Raw genomic sequence first — 16,124 nt, forward strand, 5'->3', positions numbered from 1 at the left:
TACAATCACAATGCTCTTCAGTGCTGTACTAAATTCATAAACCATTCGATAACATAACTGCTGTTATGTTCAGATATCACAAACAAAAGTTCATCTAAACGATCTCAAAGCTAAATATGATACAATTATAGCCCAGTCTATTATTTGTGTAGGCTGGGCTTATTTGGCAGAGGAAATGCAGGCAGTTACGCCTATATGAAAAAAACAACAACAATTGGCATCCCGCCTCTTTTGGGACATAACAAAAAAACCCTTTAAGTGTAGGCTATAATAACAGACCTATGCTTTAAACACACGTGTAGGCTAAATACATGGAATTTCCCCACTGTGGGACTAATAAAGGCATATCTTATCTTATCAAATACAGTTTCGAGTCAAGCCTAAATTTTTATTTTAAATGAAGAATAGCGCATTCTAACACATGCATATATGCTCTTTGGTCCCGCCTCACTATCAATGCTCCGTATCTATCGTATCTACCCACCCACCCCGCGGTTTGTTAGCTCTTTGTTATTCTTTATAAATCAATCCGTCCAGCTGTCTGCACCCCATCCGCTTTGAGTGGAGTCGAGAGTCGAACTGACCCCTACGTCATGGCTCCTCCTCCGACGCAACGCCGACCCTTAGACTGACAGACAGACCAGCCAATCACTGCACGACGTCCCGAGCCTGACGTACTCCCTCAACCAATTGGAGAGTTGTAGGCGGGACCACAGTGGGCCTGGTGTACAAGGTTTGGTTGCAAAGGTAGGCACAATATAAAATGTCTTAAATTTCTTCTTTCATTTTAGTGTATTCTACTTGTCACTCTGCCAGTTTCCTTATTTAGCTGTGTGACTATGCTGATGTAGAGCATGCTATTATTTTCTTTTAGCTACAGTTGCTAGCGGTGCTTTGCTAATGTTGAGTATTGTAAAGTATCCCAAGCAGAAAGAACAACGGTGATTTAACAGTTACAAGCACTCTTAAAGATAAATATTGATTACATTCATAGTCAAGGCAAACACTGGACGCAGACTACTACACTCGAAAAAGTGATAGCTGCAAAGTGGTGGCATAACACAGAGCCTCTTCACTCTATTATTGCTTTGGTGTTGGTTAGTTAACAGTCGGTTACGCTGATATAACTCTTAGATCATGCAGAAGTTAGCAAATACTGGCGCGTTTTTTTGTGAAGGATCATTTCGTGGCAAAGTTTGTTGTGTAATGTGTGATCGTGTGTGATCTGTTCTGTTTTGGGTGAGTAGATCTGCACTGCATGCCCCAAAAGATAAGACTCTGTAAAGTTACACGTGTGAGTAAAAACATTAGAGTAACTTAACCCCCCTGACACGATGATGAGGGAGCTGAATGATGCTTCTTGACATAATGCTGTTGTGTTTTCATAGAGCTTTCACACGGCGTGAGGTGAGAGACTACAACCGAGCAGGGGACTCCTCAGGACGGAAACCACCACACCTCTCCAGCCTGCCTCTCTCACTGACTGCTGGAACTATTCACAAGTGGACACTTTAACTTTACTTTTACTTTTTTCACCGACATGGATTCAGAAAAGACCTAATTTGGAGATTGTGAGTGTGTCAGCTTCTGTTGTTACTCGTGCTTGTGGATTTCTGACGAACCCTGAACCCACTACTAAAGTTTTTACGCGTGGAAGTTAACAAAAACATCACAAAATGGATCAAGCCAGTGGAGGAGATGACCCTAACAAACCGTCGAAAAAGAAGTCTGGGGAGGATGAGGGCAAAAAAAAGCTGGTACGTATTTGGCTGTGTTTGCTGCAGTTTACATGCAAGTATGTGCTGTACGTCCCACATGCAAGAGTCACGTCACTGTCATCAGGAGTAAATCCTCCACAGCTGTGCACAATGTTTGCAGGATGTTCTATGATATAATACTTTACTGTGCGACTGCATGAGCTTCCAAGTAAAAACATTCTCTTAAGGCAGCCATACTCTTACAGAATAATGCTAAAATAGTTATTGATCTGTTGTTATGACTATTTAATGTAGTCTAATACAAAGCAGATAATAGCTGTTAAGGATCAGCAAAAGAGATCGTTTTTCACTGAGTGCTTTACTTTTCAAAGCACTTACAGTAAGTACATGATTTGTTTACCCCATCAAAGCATTATATCAATAACAGTGCAGGCTCCAGGCAGCTGGACTTTGCAATCCTTCACAAATATAGTGCAGTCAGAACATGTCTATGAAGTCTACCAGTTGATAAAGCAAAAGTGAGATTCTGTTAGATCAGTGAAACGTATATCAATCATAAAGATATTGGTTGTTTAATAACCACCCCCCCACACACACTGAACAACTTAACTGCACCCTCTGACATCACCACATTGCTACATGAATCTGTTACCTTGAAATGAGATCATCTTTGGATCAGGAGATGTAGAGCAGGCCGTTCTTGCTATTATTAGATCTGTACAATTTGCTAACAACCTGTAAGCAAATCTGTTATGACATATGAGACCCTGCCATATAAAACTTGGAAATTAAGTTTAGTGTGTTACGCAGAAGAAATGCACAACCTGATGGACATGGCAACAAGTTTTCAAAAGATATCAATTCTTCTTTAGTTTGCATATTCTCCAAATTTACTCATGTGGAAAGTTCATTTAGACATTTGTGGCACCCCGCCTTGTAATTGCTTATAGACATGTAAGGATTTATCAAGCACTGACTCATGCGTAGAGACAGTTATTGTTTTCACTGTGCAATTATTGTTGCTAGCAAACAAGGAAATGAAAACATCACAGCAGCTACAAACAATGTTATAATTGATTGTAGTAACTCAGGAAAGACCAAACACAGTCGCAGAGCCACTTGGAGATGTCACTCTGAGAACTCTAAACCTTTATCCACCTTTATCTCTGGTTTCTTCTATTCAAAACCAGCTGACCAGGTTTTTTGTTCCCCAAACAGTTTTCAGTGCCAGGCATGTCCGCGGTTGCTCAATGCCCCAAGCGCATAGGTCTTGGGAAGGACTTGCAGAGTGACTATTGCACAAATCTGACCAGAGCAGTGGGAGAGGAAGTCATTATTCATCCCTGGGTGGAGGCTGGGAGCATGTCTTGTTTCTTCTTTCAACTGTTTAGCTGTCTACAAAGTTATGTTTGTGCATAGGATCAGGATTGCTAGTGTACTCATTATAATCGACACAGGCAAAAGTATGTAAACATGGACTATTTGTAGCGTGACAGTTTGAATTAGCTGTAAATATGTGAACTTTTGACCATTTATGGAGCTATAGGCTTGCATTCCTTGTGGGTGATTCAAACGCATGGGTGGGCTGCATTACTGTATACCATCCGGCTCATTATTGTCCGGGTTATGTGCACAGTTTCACTTATTAGAATCGTAGTGTTAGGACATACCGCAGAACTGGTTGGATAAACCAGTCTGCAGATGGGAAGCCCTGAACATGTTTACTTTACAAGTCACTTCACAGGATTACATCATAGTAACAACCCTATTTGGCATTTGGACCCAGGATGTAGATACTAAAGACAGCCAAGGACAATTCACAAGCAGCACAGTGTTTGCAATCCCAGATAAGACTGTTGTGACTTTCAACTATATTATTCAATGGCACCTTGTAAAATGATTAATTGTTATATAAATACGGAATGACTGGTTAGTTAGTTCGTTAGTTAGTTTAACAATAGGCTTGTTATATTACATCACTGCATACCAGAGCTACCGCTGATGTCATAGCTGCATATTTGAGAATTTTGTTGCTAATCTCTCCTGAAATATGTTATATCTGATTACAGTGAAGATATAGAGGTGTAGATATTCTTATGCAAAAACTCAGATTGAAGTTTTATCCTTTGAGATTAGTTGGCCAGTATCTGTCTTAATGCCGTGAGAAACAGTTAGGTCTGGTTGTCCGTTATGTAGCCTGGAGTCATGTGATTTCAGATTGATATTGGCTCTTTAAATCAGTATTTGAAGGGGTTTGGATTGTTCTCTTTAATTCAAGTTTATTCAGATATCACATTTAAAACAACTTCAGCTGACCAAAGTGCTTCACATACAAGTCCAACAAAAAACAAACAAAAAAACAAACAAATAAATATACAGATAGCGATAGCACGATACATAGGAAAAGTACAATTAAACACCAAGATATCCTCATCCCATCATGTCTAGCTAGTATTAAAGGGCAGGGAGAAGAGGGGGAGTTTCAGTCTAGTTTTACAATTAAAGTCTGAGATTATGCTGAAGAACTGATTTACATTTTTTTGTGTTTATCAATATAACTTATATTATGCAGGTTTATAGATTCATTTTAAGCTCAAAATCCAAATTGTATAATAAATATATGCATAATACATTCGCTTTACTCATGGCTCTTTTTAGGTTTGTCAGACTTTGAAGTATGATTTATTGGAAATAGCAAAAAAAAGGTACATAAATAAAAATAAATTAATAATAAATTAATAAATACATACACAAATACATTTGGTTTGGTTTACGTCCCATTTGATCTCCGTCCTCCGGATTTAGTACTATTTAAAAATCATATTCCCACTTCTGTAGCCTTAATCTGTTATCAAGTAAATAAAAGTGCTTGGATGTGTGAAACAGGGCAGGAAATGTCGCACATGTGAGAGATTTAATGGCTGTCAGGAAACTGGAGAGAGGAAGTGGTGAAGAATGCTTTAGTCACAGAGTGGAGGGAGAGTGCGTGGCCCATAGCCTCATCACACATGTAAATAGCCTATCTCATTAGTTACAGCAGTTACAATTTACAAACACTAATTACTCTACAGAGGTGGGACAAAATGTAGTGTTGAACTCCAGTAGAGCTGCACATGCATTTTTAATTAAGTATAATGAAACAAGTTGGCATCAGAGTAGTATTCTAAAATCTTATCTAAGCTTTTAGAGTTGGTGATGTAAAAAGGGTAGAGCCGTGTAAGCAGATGTAAACAGTGACTGGGCCAATAGACTCCCTCTGGATTGTCTGCAGCCTTTAATTAATACTCTCCTGTTGAGTAGGCAAAAAGTACAACCAGGAAGCTTGCATTTAATTTCCCAGATTATTTTATTCATTTATAATTAATTATTGGTAATAATTTAAGGGTTACTTTCTCTTACTATTCCAATCATTATTTGAAAATATGACAAATGCATTAATAATGTTTTTGTAGATTAAAAATTCTTTCTGTTTTCACTTTTTCATTAATTTCATTCATTTTAATTCTTAAAAAAGTAAAATAAAATGTATATCTAATTAAAATTTCTATGACAGATGTTGAGATTACAATAATTACATTACAATATAATTCAATTTATGTTTTAACAGTTGGATTCTGTTGTTCAGACTGAAATATGAGCTTAATTTAATACAGGAATTACATGTATTTCAGAACATGTTTGCAGACGTCTAAGATGCAGAATTAGTAGTATTTCTTTAGTTAGTAAGGAATGATTTTATGTATGTGCATTTTTTCTAATTTCAACCATTCAAATTTTGACTTGGTTACGATTAATCTTGCAGACAAGCTTATAGTTCGTTACAAATTATGAGAAGTCGTCTTTGAAAAGGGTCAATGTGGCAGATAACCTGAGGGCACAGCGAGTTTGCACTGATCACATGGTCTGCCATTCAAACTGTTCTGCCTTTGTGTGCTTTCCTTTCCCTGTTTGTGCTCGACCTGTGGTCCCTGTAAACAATATAGTCACACACACACTTGAGTTTTCATAGCATTAACAGAACAGAATCTGACCTTGTGTTTTGTGTGTGGACACAAACTGAACTATAACACTGTTGGATGTAATGTATGACAAAATTAATGTAAAACAAAAAAAAAGTTACAACACATGCCCCACATGTGACTACTTTCATGAACTAAACTTAACTAAAAATCTTTTGATAGGCCTTGTTCTAAAGCCAAATATTTTGTTGGCCAATGGATGTCCAATTTGACTTGACCAAATGTTAGCTCCATGTCATATCTTATATTGGCTACATATATATGAATAGTATTATGATTGTGTTAATGCACAGCCCCAGAGTTAAGTCACTAAGCAGTGCTGTGAGTGGAGCTCTATAAAACATAAACAGTGGAGTTGACAAAGGCAATAGCTCCCAGTATTCCACTGTTATTATTAGAACTAATTAAAGAAGTAATTTCCTCCTAAATTTGTTTGACAAAGACAGCGTGATACTGACTTGATCCTGATGGTTCCACTGAATGACATCATACAGATGGCCTACTCTAATTGGTTGGAATAACTGACATTACAATTAGAGACTATGGAAGGTAAACTATGAGATGAGCATGGTCATTGTCCATCTAGGGGACTCACTGATGTAATGTGCCACCTGCTGGTATTTCGTCATAAACACATTATAATAATATAATAAATGAACACAATAATGCTGTAATTGTTACCTGAAATAGCCATTTTGTGGGAATGTGCCCAAATGTGCAATGGAATATAGTAATAATACTGTTAGTTTTCATTTTCAAAGACCTGCATGGACTCATAATCATATTTGATTAAGGGGAGACCCAGAGCTAATTTGATTAGGTTATTTAGAGGAATATGTGCTTGCTAATAAACATTTATTATGATGAAAAAGTTTTCTTTAATAAGCAGGAAAAGCCCACAGGACACACCAGCTTAATTGTTAGATGTTAAATTGCGTTGCTGCAATGTTGCAAAGATAATGGGCAGGGAAAGGCCCTTAAGTCAAGGCAATTAACCAAACTGTGCTTTGATTGTTGTTAAATTGATTAGAAAATGTTTAAGTACTTCATTTGAAAATGAGCTTTTGTTTCACACAGTTTGAGAAGAAACCAGCTTGCTTAATGACACATACTGTAGTGTGAATTACAAATGGGAGGGTTACTACTCAGGTCAAATTATAAGTGTGGTTTAAAACAATCAAATGAAATGAAATGACACAGGAAAAAAAAAAAAACAAGTTCTTTCTGGAACATGGTGCTGAGAAATATTCTGTATGTTTTTGTAACTTGAATACACATTTAGAAAACACATGCTGGCTGCATACGGTGAGTTTCCTGTGCTGTAAAGTCAGTTGCTGCAGACAAAAGTTGATAGTGTAGTTTGAGCTTGTGAGCGTTGCCCAGAGCGACAGCTGATGCTGTAGATCCAAAATGGAGAGGAGTATGATCCAGTCTGCTCTCCTGGATACAATAGTTTAGAAAGTGTGGGGTGGAGGCGGGCTTTATGTTCAGCCCCTGCTCACACCTCAGTGCTCATTAGTACTTCACAGCCCAGTACCACAGCATATGGCTCTGTCTCTGCTGCTTACTGTTTCAGGTGGGCTCTCAGTAACTGGCCCTAACATAGCCACACACAGCCAGCAGCCCTTGGCACTTGTCTTATTGTCAAATACAACATCTGCATTCATATTTTTCTCTATCATGAAGAGATTTCTACACACCACAGCTCTGCAACAGCTAACGTCTAATGTATTTGAAAAACAAAAAGGTCACTTTATTACAATTACAAACTTGGAAAGCTCTGCAGTAATTGTACCAAGACCAGTGCCAGTAAAACATTATGTTGAGATGTTTGTGGATGTATTACTTTGAGTTCACTAACAAGGTTTGGTGGGTTCTGTGTACATACTGTCTGTAAGTGAGTCTTTGGTCCACATTTTGTTTTATTTGTTGAAGTTTTGGTCTCTTCACCTCCACCTAAAATGTTTGGGGATATGTTTTGACACATCCTACACATGTACATTTGTCTAAAATATGATTTTGTTAAATGTCAGTGTTTCCCATTAATAGGAGAGACTATGGTGGCCCTCCATAGTCAAATTTCCCCCCATTTTCTAAAAAGAAGCTGAACACATGTAACTACATTTCAATAAGTGACATTTTACTCCATAAATGGTCTTATATAAAGTGATTCAAACATTGCTTGGCCACCATAGTCTCAATATAAACCTGTGGGAAGTGGAAATTAAGTCATTTGAATATACTTTAAATGGCAATGAAAATTACATCGACCTGGAAAGGACACCTTGGTGCTCCAAATTACAAAACCTTAAGAAAAAAACATCATATTGTATTGTGATACAGGCCTAAAATGAATGTTTTTAAGCCTTGTTAAACGTAGAGCGGGTCTGTGAAAGCTGTGCTAAATGAGCCTATTCAAAAGATCCACTGTACTGACCACTGGTCTGTGGCTCACCATTTCAAATATATTTCAAGGTGTGGACCTGTGAAAAAAGTTTGGCCGCCCCTCTCAACAATGTACATGCGCAAATTGGATGCTGTCTTGTTATTTTCTGTTGGTTCTCCCTTTTCACTCTGTGCCCTCCCTTTGACAGAACATACACATTAAAACATTGGCTGATGATATGGTAAGGTGCTTGCTTCCATTTTGGTGACTTTTTTTCCTCCTTTCTCTACCATATATTTGTCGTTGCATGGGTTTTCAGCATGGAAATCTATTAAACATACCAAAAGCATCGCACAAGTTCCGAATATTTACTAAATTTAAACATGAGTCAGTGACAAAGTTTAACAATACCCTCAGAATCAAACTGACTTTTTTATTGTACTATAACTTGCAGATTCAAATTTATGATTGTTATAACACTTGGCCTATAGCGTCCAAGCAGCAGAGAACAACACATAGATCATTTAGTTTGCAATAACGGCAGCACTTAAAAAGAAATGCTGCCACCTGGGGCCTTCTTAATACCCTTAATAGTTGTTTAGATGAATTGTCAACATAACAAGAGGAGTATTGTGCTTCTTTTGGTCTGTTTGATCGATTTACATGATATTTTTGCTGTCTTAACAGTCACGACAACGTCATACCATCACATGTATGTCTTTTCATACGTAAGCATGTCTCCAATTCACACGTGTACTAAACTGGACTAACGTTTCCGGTTGCATGCATCTTTTTGCTTGATTATTTTGCCAGTGAATGTACAAAAACTAATGTAGACTAACTTTAGCAATTAGCAAAATTAGCAAAACAAATGCATCGCTGGTGACAGGTTGGTATTGAAGAAAAAAGGGTCGCAAGGAGCGCTTCATGGACCTACGATGGAAAAATATAATGGACAATGATACAAAAAAAAAAAAAACAAGACACACACATGAATTTAAAATGCCTTTGTTGATTATAGCATGTCTTTATAGACCTGAGCCCCAGCACCTTTCAGCCTACTGGCCTTCATCAGGGGCCACGGTAACACCAACTTAACGCAAGATTCATCAGGCTATATTCCATTGAACAGTTTTAAAACATGACAAAGGTTTCCATATTTGGGCTGACAAAAACTGATACCCAGATGCTAAGTGATGCAAAACTTGAACAAGTCAATAATGAAAAGAAAATCATACACACAGGATAAAATTGGACCTGTCCTGGATAGTTTTAGAATGATCTTATGTCTTACTAATGTACAACCAGTTATAAGACTATTATTCTGTGTTGAAAATTACATTATTTTGTATAGAATCAAAAGTACAGTCAAACGTTTGGACACACCATCTCATTCAACATTTTTTATATGTCTTTATACCAAAGACATCAAATATATGAAGCAAGATGTTTGGAATTATGTAGCAAAGAAAACCGTAAATAACTCTACTAAATATTTTTTGACAAAGCTTATTATTAGTAGTACTTATTTAATTTATTTCTTTGTTACATAATTCCATATATCTTACTCCATATATTTGATGTCTTTCATGTTTATATAAAATGTGGAAAGTTGTAAAAATAAAGAAAAAAAATGAGATTGTGTGTCCAATTTTTTGACTGGTAGTGTATATGTATTTTAGACTGTTATATTAAAAAAGACAGAAATATTAAAACTCAGTGTGATCCCAAATATATTGTAACTTCATCTTGCCATAATAGTAAAAGGTTAAGCTAATTACACATATTAATTAACTGTTTTATTGTTAAAGTTATAGTAAACATCTGTCTCCAGAACAAATAATCCAACGTTTTCTCTCATACATTTTAACTTCCACCCATGTTTTTCTGTATACTGAACTAAAAACAGCATTGACCTCTTGGCGGTGCCTTTCCCTTGACCCGGACTTAAACTTGACTGTTTTTCCTCTGCTGTGTTGTATTTCAGCGCGATCGCATTACGAGTTTCAGAAAAAACACTGGCATGAAGAAGGAGAAACCTCTCATCCAGCACCCGACAGACCCCCTCCCCACCCAGGCCGAGCTGCCCGTGCCCCAGCCCCTCTTCGACGACCGCTCCATGAACCTCTCGGAAAAAGAAATCATCGACCTCTTTGAGAAGATGATGGTGAGTTCTGTGTTTCTCTTATAGTCTGCGAACGCCCCTCTTTGTAAATGAAGATTAGATTTCTGAAGTGTGTCACTACTTTTGACAAAAATGGAAATCTTTATACATTTTTTTGGATTATCTTGATAACGATATTCAGACAGTATATAACCATACATCAGGATTGTGTTTTAAAAATGTGTTACAACATGTCCGTTTCAGAGTCTTAATAAAGGTTCAAGTATCGCACAAAAATGAATGGACCATAAAAATAAGCACTAAAGTGTAGAAATATTACTTGTTTGGGAGATTACAAGAGATGAAATTTGTAATATTGTCTGTTTTATATCTATAATCCCTTTTGTCAACTTAAAATTAAAAAGTAGAAATTCTTAATATTTATGGGCTTTTATTTTATGTTAGAAAATACTCACTGGATATTGCTTTTGGATTCCATTATATGTCTAAAAGGTGTGTTTAGAGGAGTCTTAAGGTCATGGACTTCAATTTGTTGTATTTTAAGACTTTTTACCTCAACAACAGGCCACTCCCAGGTGAAAGGCCAAACTCTGAAATTTACTCCAAGGTCAGAGCTGCGTTCATCGTTCAGAGCTCCTCTCCACTGAAATGCATTCATTTTTGCCTTATGTTCCACTGCACTGAAATCTAACAAAAAGCCCTCATGCCCCTCGTCTCTTTGAAGTGAGGCGGTTGAATTACTGCGGCTCCATTGCATAGAGCGTGTGTGTGAACTATTGTGATCATCTTTATAGTATGTGTGTGCACTGTGGTGTCTGCCTTGCCTCTGCTCTCACACAATGGTCTTTATTGGCAGGGCCAGAGCAATGCGGCCGATGGCCCTGGTTCTCATCAGGCCAGCGCCTCGTGTTTTCTTGCCTGGGTGCTCATCCCTGTCACTCGCTTCACCTCTCTATTACGATGTTTGTGCTCAGAGCAGCGTGACATTAAAACCCAGGCCTCAATTTGCTCAGTGACGGACGACACACAAGCCATGTTTGCCACTCTGACACTTGACAGGCCTTGGCACTCCATGCTTTAGGGGTATATAATTAGGCTAATAGGACAAATGTGAGAAAGTAAGTATTTCAAAAAGTGATAACTGCTAAACTTTTGGTTTTGATGTAGCGCACTCACAAATGACAGCAGTGTGTTTTTTGTTTGATGTTAGCAGAGTCTCACCAGTGTCTTTCTGTTAGTTGGCTTGTTTTGTGTCATACACGCTGTTTGTCTCTTCACCTTTAAACTTATTGATTGTTGTGATGAAGCCCAAGTTATGGCTTCAGATGTCTTGCCGGCTTCAAATGAAGGGACAACCCAGGCCATATTAGTCGGACCACCAGCTGTGCATTAATGACGAGTAGAAAATGTTTTTTTTCTCAAGAAAGTGGTTTACTGATCACGATGTGTAGCTCTAAATAGCACTGAACTATGATGGAAAGGTCATCAAAGAGATATGGAATATACGAGCGGATGCTCTGTCAGTGGGGAGCAAAACTAAATGAGTCCTTTCTAGGCTTTTTAAAGCCAGCCATTGAGACATGCAATTCTGCAGGGTATGGATGTACCTGTTCTTCTGGCATTTCTTGAGTGGTACACAGGTTTAACGTGCTATATATCACTTCAATGCATGGCGGCCTTATCAGATCTGTGGTATTTGCAGAATTGCAGTATAGATACACATTCCTTTGCTCTATTCTTTTTAAATGGACAATCATACAATAGTTCTCCTTTCTCACCTTGTTTAACCTCTAAAAATTCTATATCTCCAAAATAAACTGACAATAAAATGCTTAATCATAGACAAGATATTTTGTGAACAAGCCTGTCAATCTGTACAGTACTTTACATCAGTGTAAGCTAGTTAGCAAAAATAGACTATTTAATTCCTATCCTCTTCATTGGGACCAAACACTCAGGAGCAGTGAACAAATACACCCTCTTCAACCAGCAGAAATGGGCCCATTGACTTCCTGCTCAAAACTGAGGCGCTCATAGACCGGGACTTTTCATATTAGCGTTTCATTGTAACAAGCGTTTTCATTGTAGAAAAATAGCTAAATAACATTTTTTAACCCTATATGACCTGATCTCTGAATTTTTAAAATAATTGCAATTATGTATAATTTAGAGGGTGGAGATAGGAGGTAGGTGAAAACTTTTTTTTTTTACCACTCGTTGTGCCTCGAATGCAGGTAAATGCTGGATTACTCAAACATGTATTAATCAGTCAAGACACAACTCTTTAGTAGGTTAGATGGTTAAAAGCTCATAAAAGTAAACTTAATATAGCCCCTTTAAACATGCAATATTTTCAGTAGACCATGATTCCCGTACATATCTAAAGTGAGTTGAATGAGCATTGTTAAAAACAAGACATACAGAGGCTGTGTGCTGTCAGTGGTGAGAGCCCAATCTCATCATTGCAGTTAGAGCAGCAGCGTGGTCTGCCATGTCCTGGGACTCTTTTATGGAGCCTGCGAGGGCATAATTAATAAAAGAGCATTAATCATTTTGGAGACTCAAACACAGAGGCCTCATTTCTTTCCAGTTTGCCCCCTCACACACGTCCCCCAGGCCCACTGCTGTGCTCCTCCTACCACACATTCACCCAGGCTAGCCTTTTGAATGCCAATTAAGCAGATAAAATTCTTGGGTTCAGAGATTAATTAAAAACCGCTTGTTTGTTGGCTGAAGAAACATGCCCATTTTAAATTGGAGCTACGTCGGCTTTTGTCTGTTCCAAAATGACATTAATGGTGTTTTTGCAAGGGTCTTTTACTGGAGGAAACATAGTTGGAGGAATTTAGGTCAAAGTGCCCCTGGGTGGGATCCCAGTGCATGCCTCACTGATGAATGAAGGAACAACTCTTTGAATCAGATTACATGTGGGAGTGCTTTTCAGCACTCAGTCTACAATGATGATGACATACAGTGCACTAGGTTTAACTGTTTTAATACTTGAATCCCAAGGAGAGAAATCACTGCCAAATGAAATGAACCACACGCAAGTTTTTCCATCTCCAGCAGAGGGCAGCATGGCTCTACAGCTCCACATGAGCAGCTTCAAACCCCAGAGCAGGATGTTTTTTTACTGGGTTCATTCTAGCCGTGTCTTTGTCAGAGAGTGCTTCTGATAAACATCCCCTCCATTCTAATCATCATGTCATTCCCTGGCTTTTAGTGCTCTGTCCGGCCTTCGCTCCATCCCCTGACGTCTCTCACATGAAAGACCCCTTTTGTGATGTAGAATTAAAGAAGCACAAAGATAATACTCCCAATGACACACACAGACTGCCTATCCAGCCATCTGATGCGCCCGCACGGCCTCAATAGAAGAGCCCTTGTTTGATTTTGCTCTCCCATTCAGGATCGCCGTGTACAGTCCGCTCCAACCTTGCCGCTGCAGTTTCAAGGACTAATTATTGCTGGAATATATTGCTGTACCTTATGTCTTTAGTAATGCAGCACAGGCGATAAATGTAATGAACTGCAGAAGGACACGGGCCACTTCTTGATTTAGCTGTAATTGGGATTTAATGGTAAAAGTGCACTTTAAATGACCCATGGACCAATGAAATAAAACTTTACCAAATTATGAATATTTCTATGAAACATAATCCAGATTAACAAGTGAAGTTATATCTAATGTGTGTATTTTAATTTATTACTGAACATGTACTTTGAGCATATTTATAAAGTGTTTTGTCTAAATTAAAACGTGTTAATTGTGTTAGTGCTATTCAATTTATACATATGTCTTTTAGAAAATGAATTATCTGTTGAAAAGTTTAAACACGTGATCTAAACCTGATCCAAACCAATTTATAATTTCTCACTTTAGCACCAGCGCCTTCTCGTATTCCATATCATCTGTATGTGTCATTGTATGATAAATGTGACAAATCTCATTTATAATGTGCTTTAATTTTCTAAATCTAGATGGCAGCCAATCTGTGCCAGCAGTTTGATTTTCCATGTTCTATCTTTGTGTGCGTGTGTAGGAGGACATGAACCTAAATGAGGATCGCAAAGCCCCTCTGCGTGGAAAAGACCTGAGCACCAAGCGGGAGATGGTGGTCCAGTACATCTCAGCCACGGCCAAATCTGTAAGTCACACAATCATCTGCAGACACCAGAGCATCAAGTGTATCATCATAGTTGGATCATAACGGCACGCTACACTACTTTCCATCACAAGTTTAACCTGATCTCCTGCTTTGTTGCCTAGTTCTCCATCTGTTCATGCTCACTGTTTCTGTTGTTGTCCTCTCATCTCATGCTTAAATCTCAAATCCTCATTTTGTGCTCTTATTATAGTGCAGTCGGCCGTGATGGGCCCTATGAGAAATGTAATTGTAGCCACTCACTCCAGTGCTAGGTGGATGGTCACTGCTTGTCCAGCCCTGCACTTGCATGTCACCTATTGATTGTGAATTTGTGTGCATGCATGTGGATGCATTTGGCTACATGGTTGGTGGTGGTCCTATATTTTGGAATCAGAACCGTTGACATAAATCTAAAGAAAAAAAAAAACTAAATCTAGTGACTTCATATTGTATTTAGTATTTCAGATGATGAAAGGGTTTAAGGCTCAGTTAAATTAATCCAACATTTTATATTCCTTAAAATGTTCAAAATTCCTGCCGCTGTACAGTATTCTTTACATTTAATTGTAAATAAATATAATTTGAAATTGTATTGCTTTAAGTTGATTTTGCTTAATGCAAGTTTCTTAAAGGGTTGAATCTTTTGAACTGAAATACTTAGATACAGCTGTAGTAATGAATAAAACATGCTAGTAAAAAGATATTATGCTATTTTATGATAATGCAATATTTTTGCACACCACCTTGTGAAGCGAAGGCACAAAAAGATGATCACTTTCTCCTTTTTGTATTAAACCTGGTGCTCCATCTTGACGTACTCATTTATTGCCTTCCTCATTGTTATGGTAATTAACTGGCATTATTGATAATGATGATTATCTGAGATGATTGATTTCCACACAGGGACCATTACGCTTTGTGAGCATGGATGTTTTATTCAAATTAATAATATAATCTCTGCAGTTAAAGGCCAGAAGACAATATGTGAATTCTGTCAGCAGCCTGCCATCAGGTTTAATATGGGGAAGAATGGGGGAGGGAAAGTCAAAGGAAGGGCAGGATCTACCTGTGTGATCTTACAGAAGCACTTACAAGACATCTTGACAAACCATACCATAAAAAGTATAATTGCAAAAAAAACACGTCATGATTTTTAGAATAATATGTACATACCAGATGCCAATCAATACAAAAATGCTAAATGTGTTGTTCTTTGAGGATTAATGATTTAGAGTATCTAGATAAATATAAGAGTAATTAATTCTGATATTATAATATCATATGGAATTGAAAACCAAAACAGTTTAAATCAAAAGCTTCTGTGATGATAATAATATTAACTTATACCGCCACAATATAATATAAAAAAAAACCTTAAACAAACACCTGTGATGATTCATTTTTAGGATGAGCATGTTTATTCCTATACACGAGAATGTCTGTATTGTCTGTAGTGATGGATCTGGATTCGGTGTTCCTTTTTGCTTGGTGTCAGTCTCTGTAGCTTTGGTGCATTGGATCGTGTTATTTTCCCACATGGACTGCCTTGTGTTTGTTCCTTTGTGAATTCTGTTGGAGAGCCTTGGCACATTTCTTTTTGTTCTTACTTCTTTCCTTTTGGTCATACCAGGACAAGACGCTCATTATTTCATTAAAGATGATATCATTTTTGCAGGAATAGAATTTTTATTTTAGCTGGGCAAAATGAGTAAACTTTGGTTAAAAAAA

General features: G+C 37.7%; 1 protein-coding gene across 7 annotated transcripts in view; it reads left to right on the forward strand.

Annotated features, from left to right (window-relative positions):
• Positions 1–695: 695 nt before the first annotated feature.
• Positions 696–16,124, forward strand: part of diaph2 (diaphanous-related formin 2) — a 400,637-nt gene continuing 385,208 nt past the window's right edge. For 5 of the 7 annotated variants that reach the window (XM_055224546.1, XM_055224547.1, XM_055224551.1 and 2 more), the window contains exons 1-5: positions 696–747; positions 1,389–1,757; positions 8,332–8,364; positions 10,111–10,290; positions 14,292–14,396. In XM_055224546.1, the coding sequence (XP_055080521.1) occupies positions 1,677–1,757; positions 8,332–8,364; positions 10,111–10,290; positions 14,292–14,396 (399 nt within the window). In that variant the 5' untranslated portion in view covers positions 696–747; positions 1,389–1,676. The remainder of the gene's footprint in view (positions 748–1,388; positions 1,758–8,331; positions 8,365–10,110; positions 10,291–14,291; positions 14,397–16,124) is intronic. The other 2 variants (XM_055224549.1, XM_055224552.1) reach the window with 1 other exon arrangement.

This window comes from Periophthalmus magnuspinnatus, chromosome 10, assembly GCF_009829125.3.
Source record: "Periophthalmus magnuspinnatus isolate fPerMag1 chromosome 10, fPerMag1.2.pri, whole genome shotgun sequence".
NCBI lineage: Eukaryota > Metazoa > Chordata > Actinopteri > Gobiiformes > Gobiidae > Periophthalmus > Periophthalmus magnuspinnatus.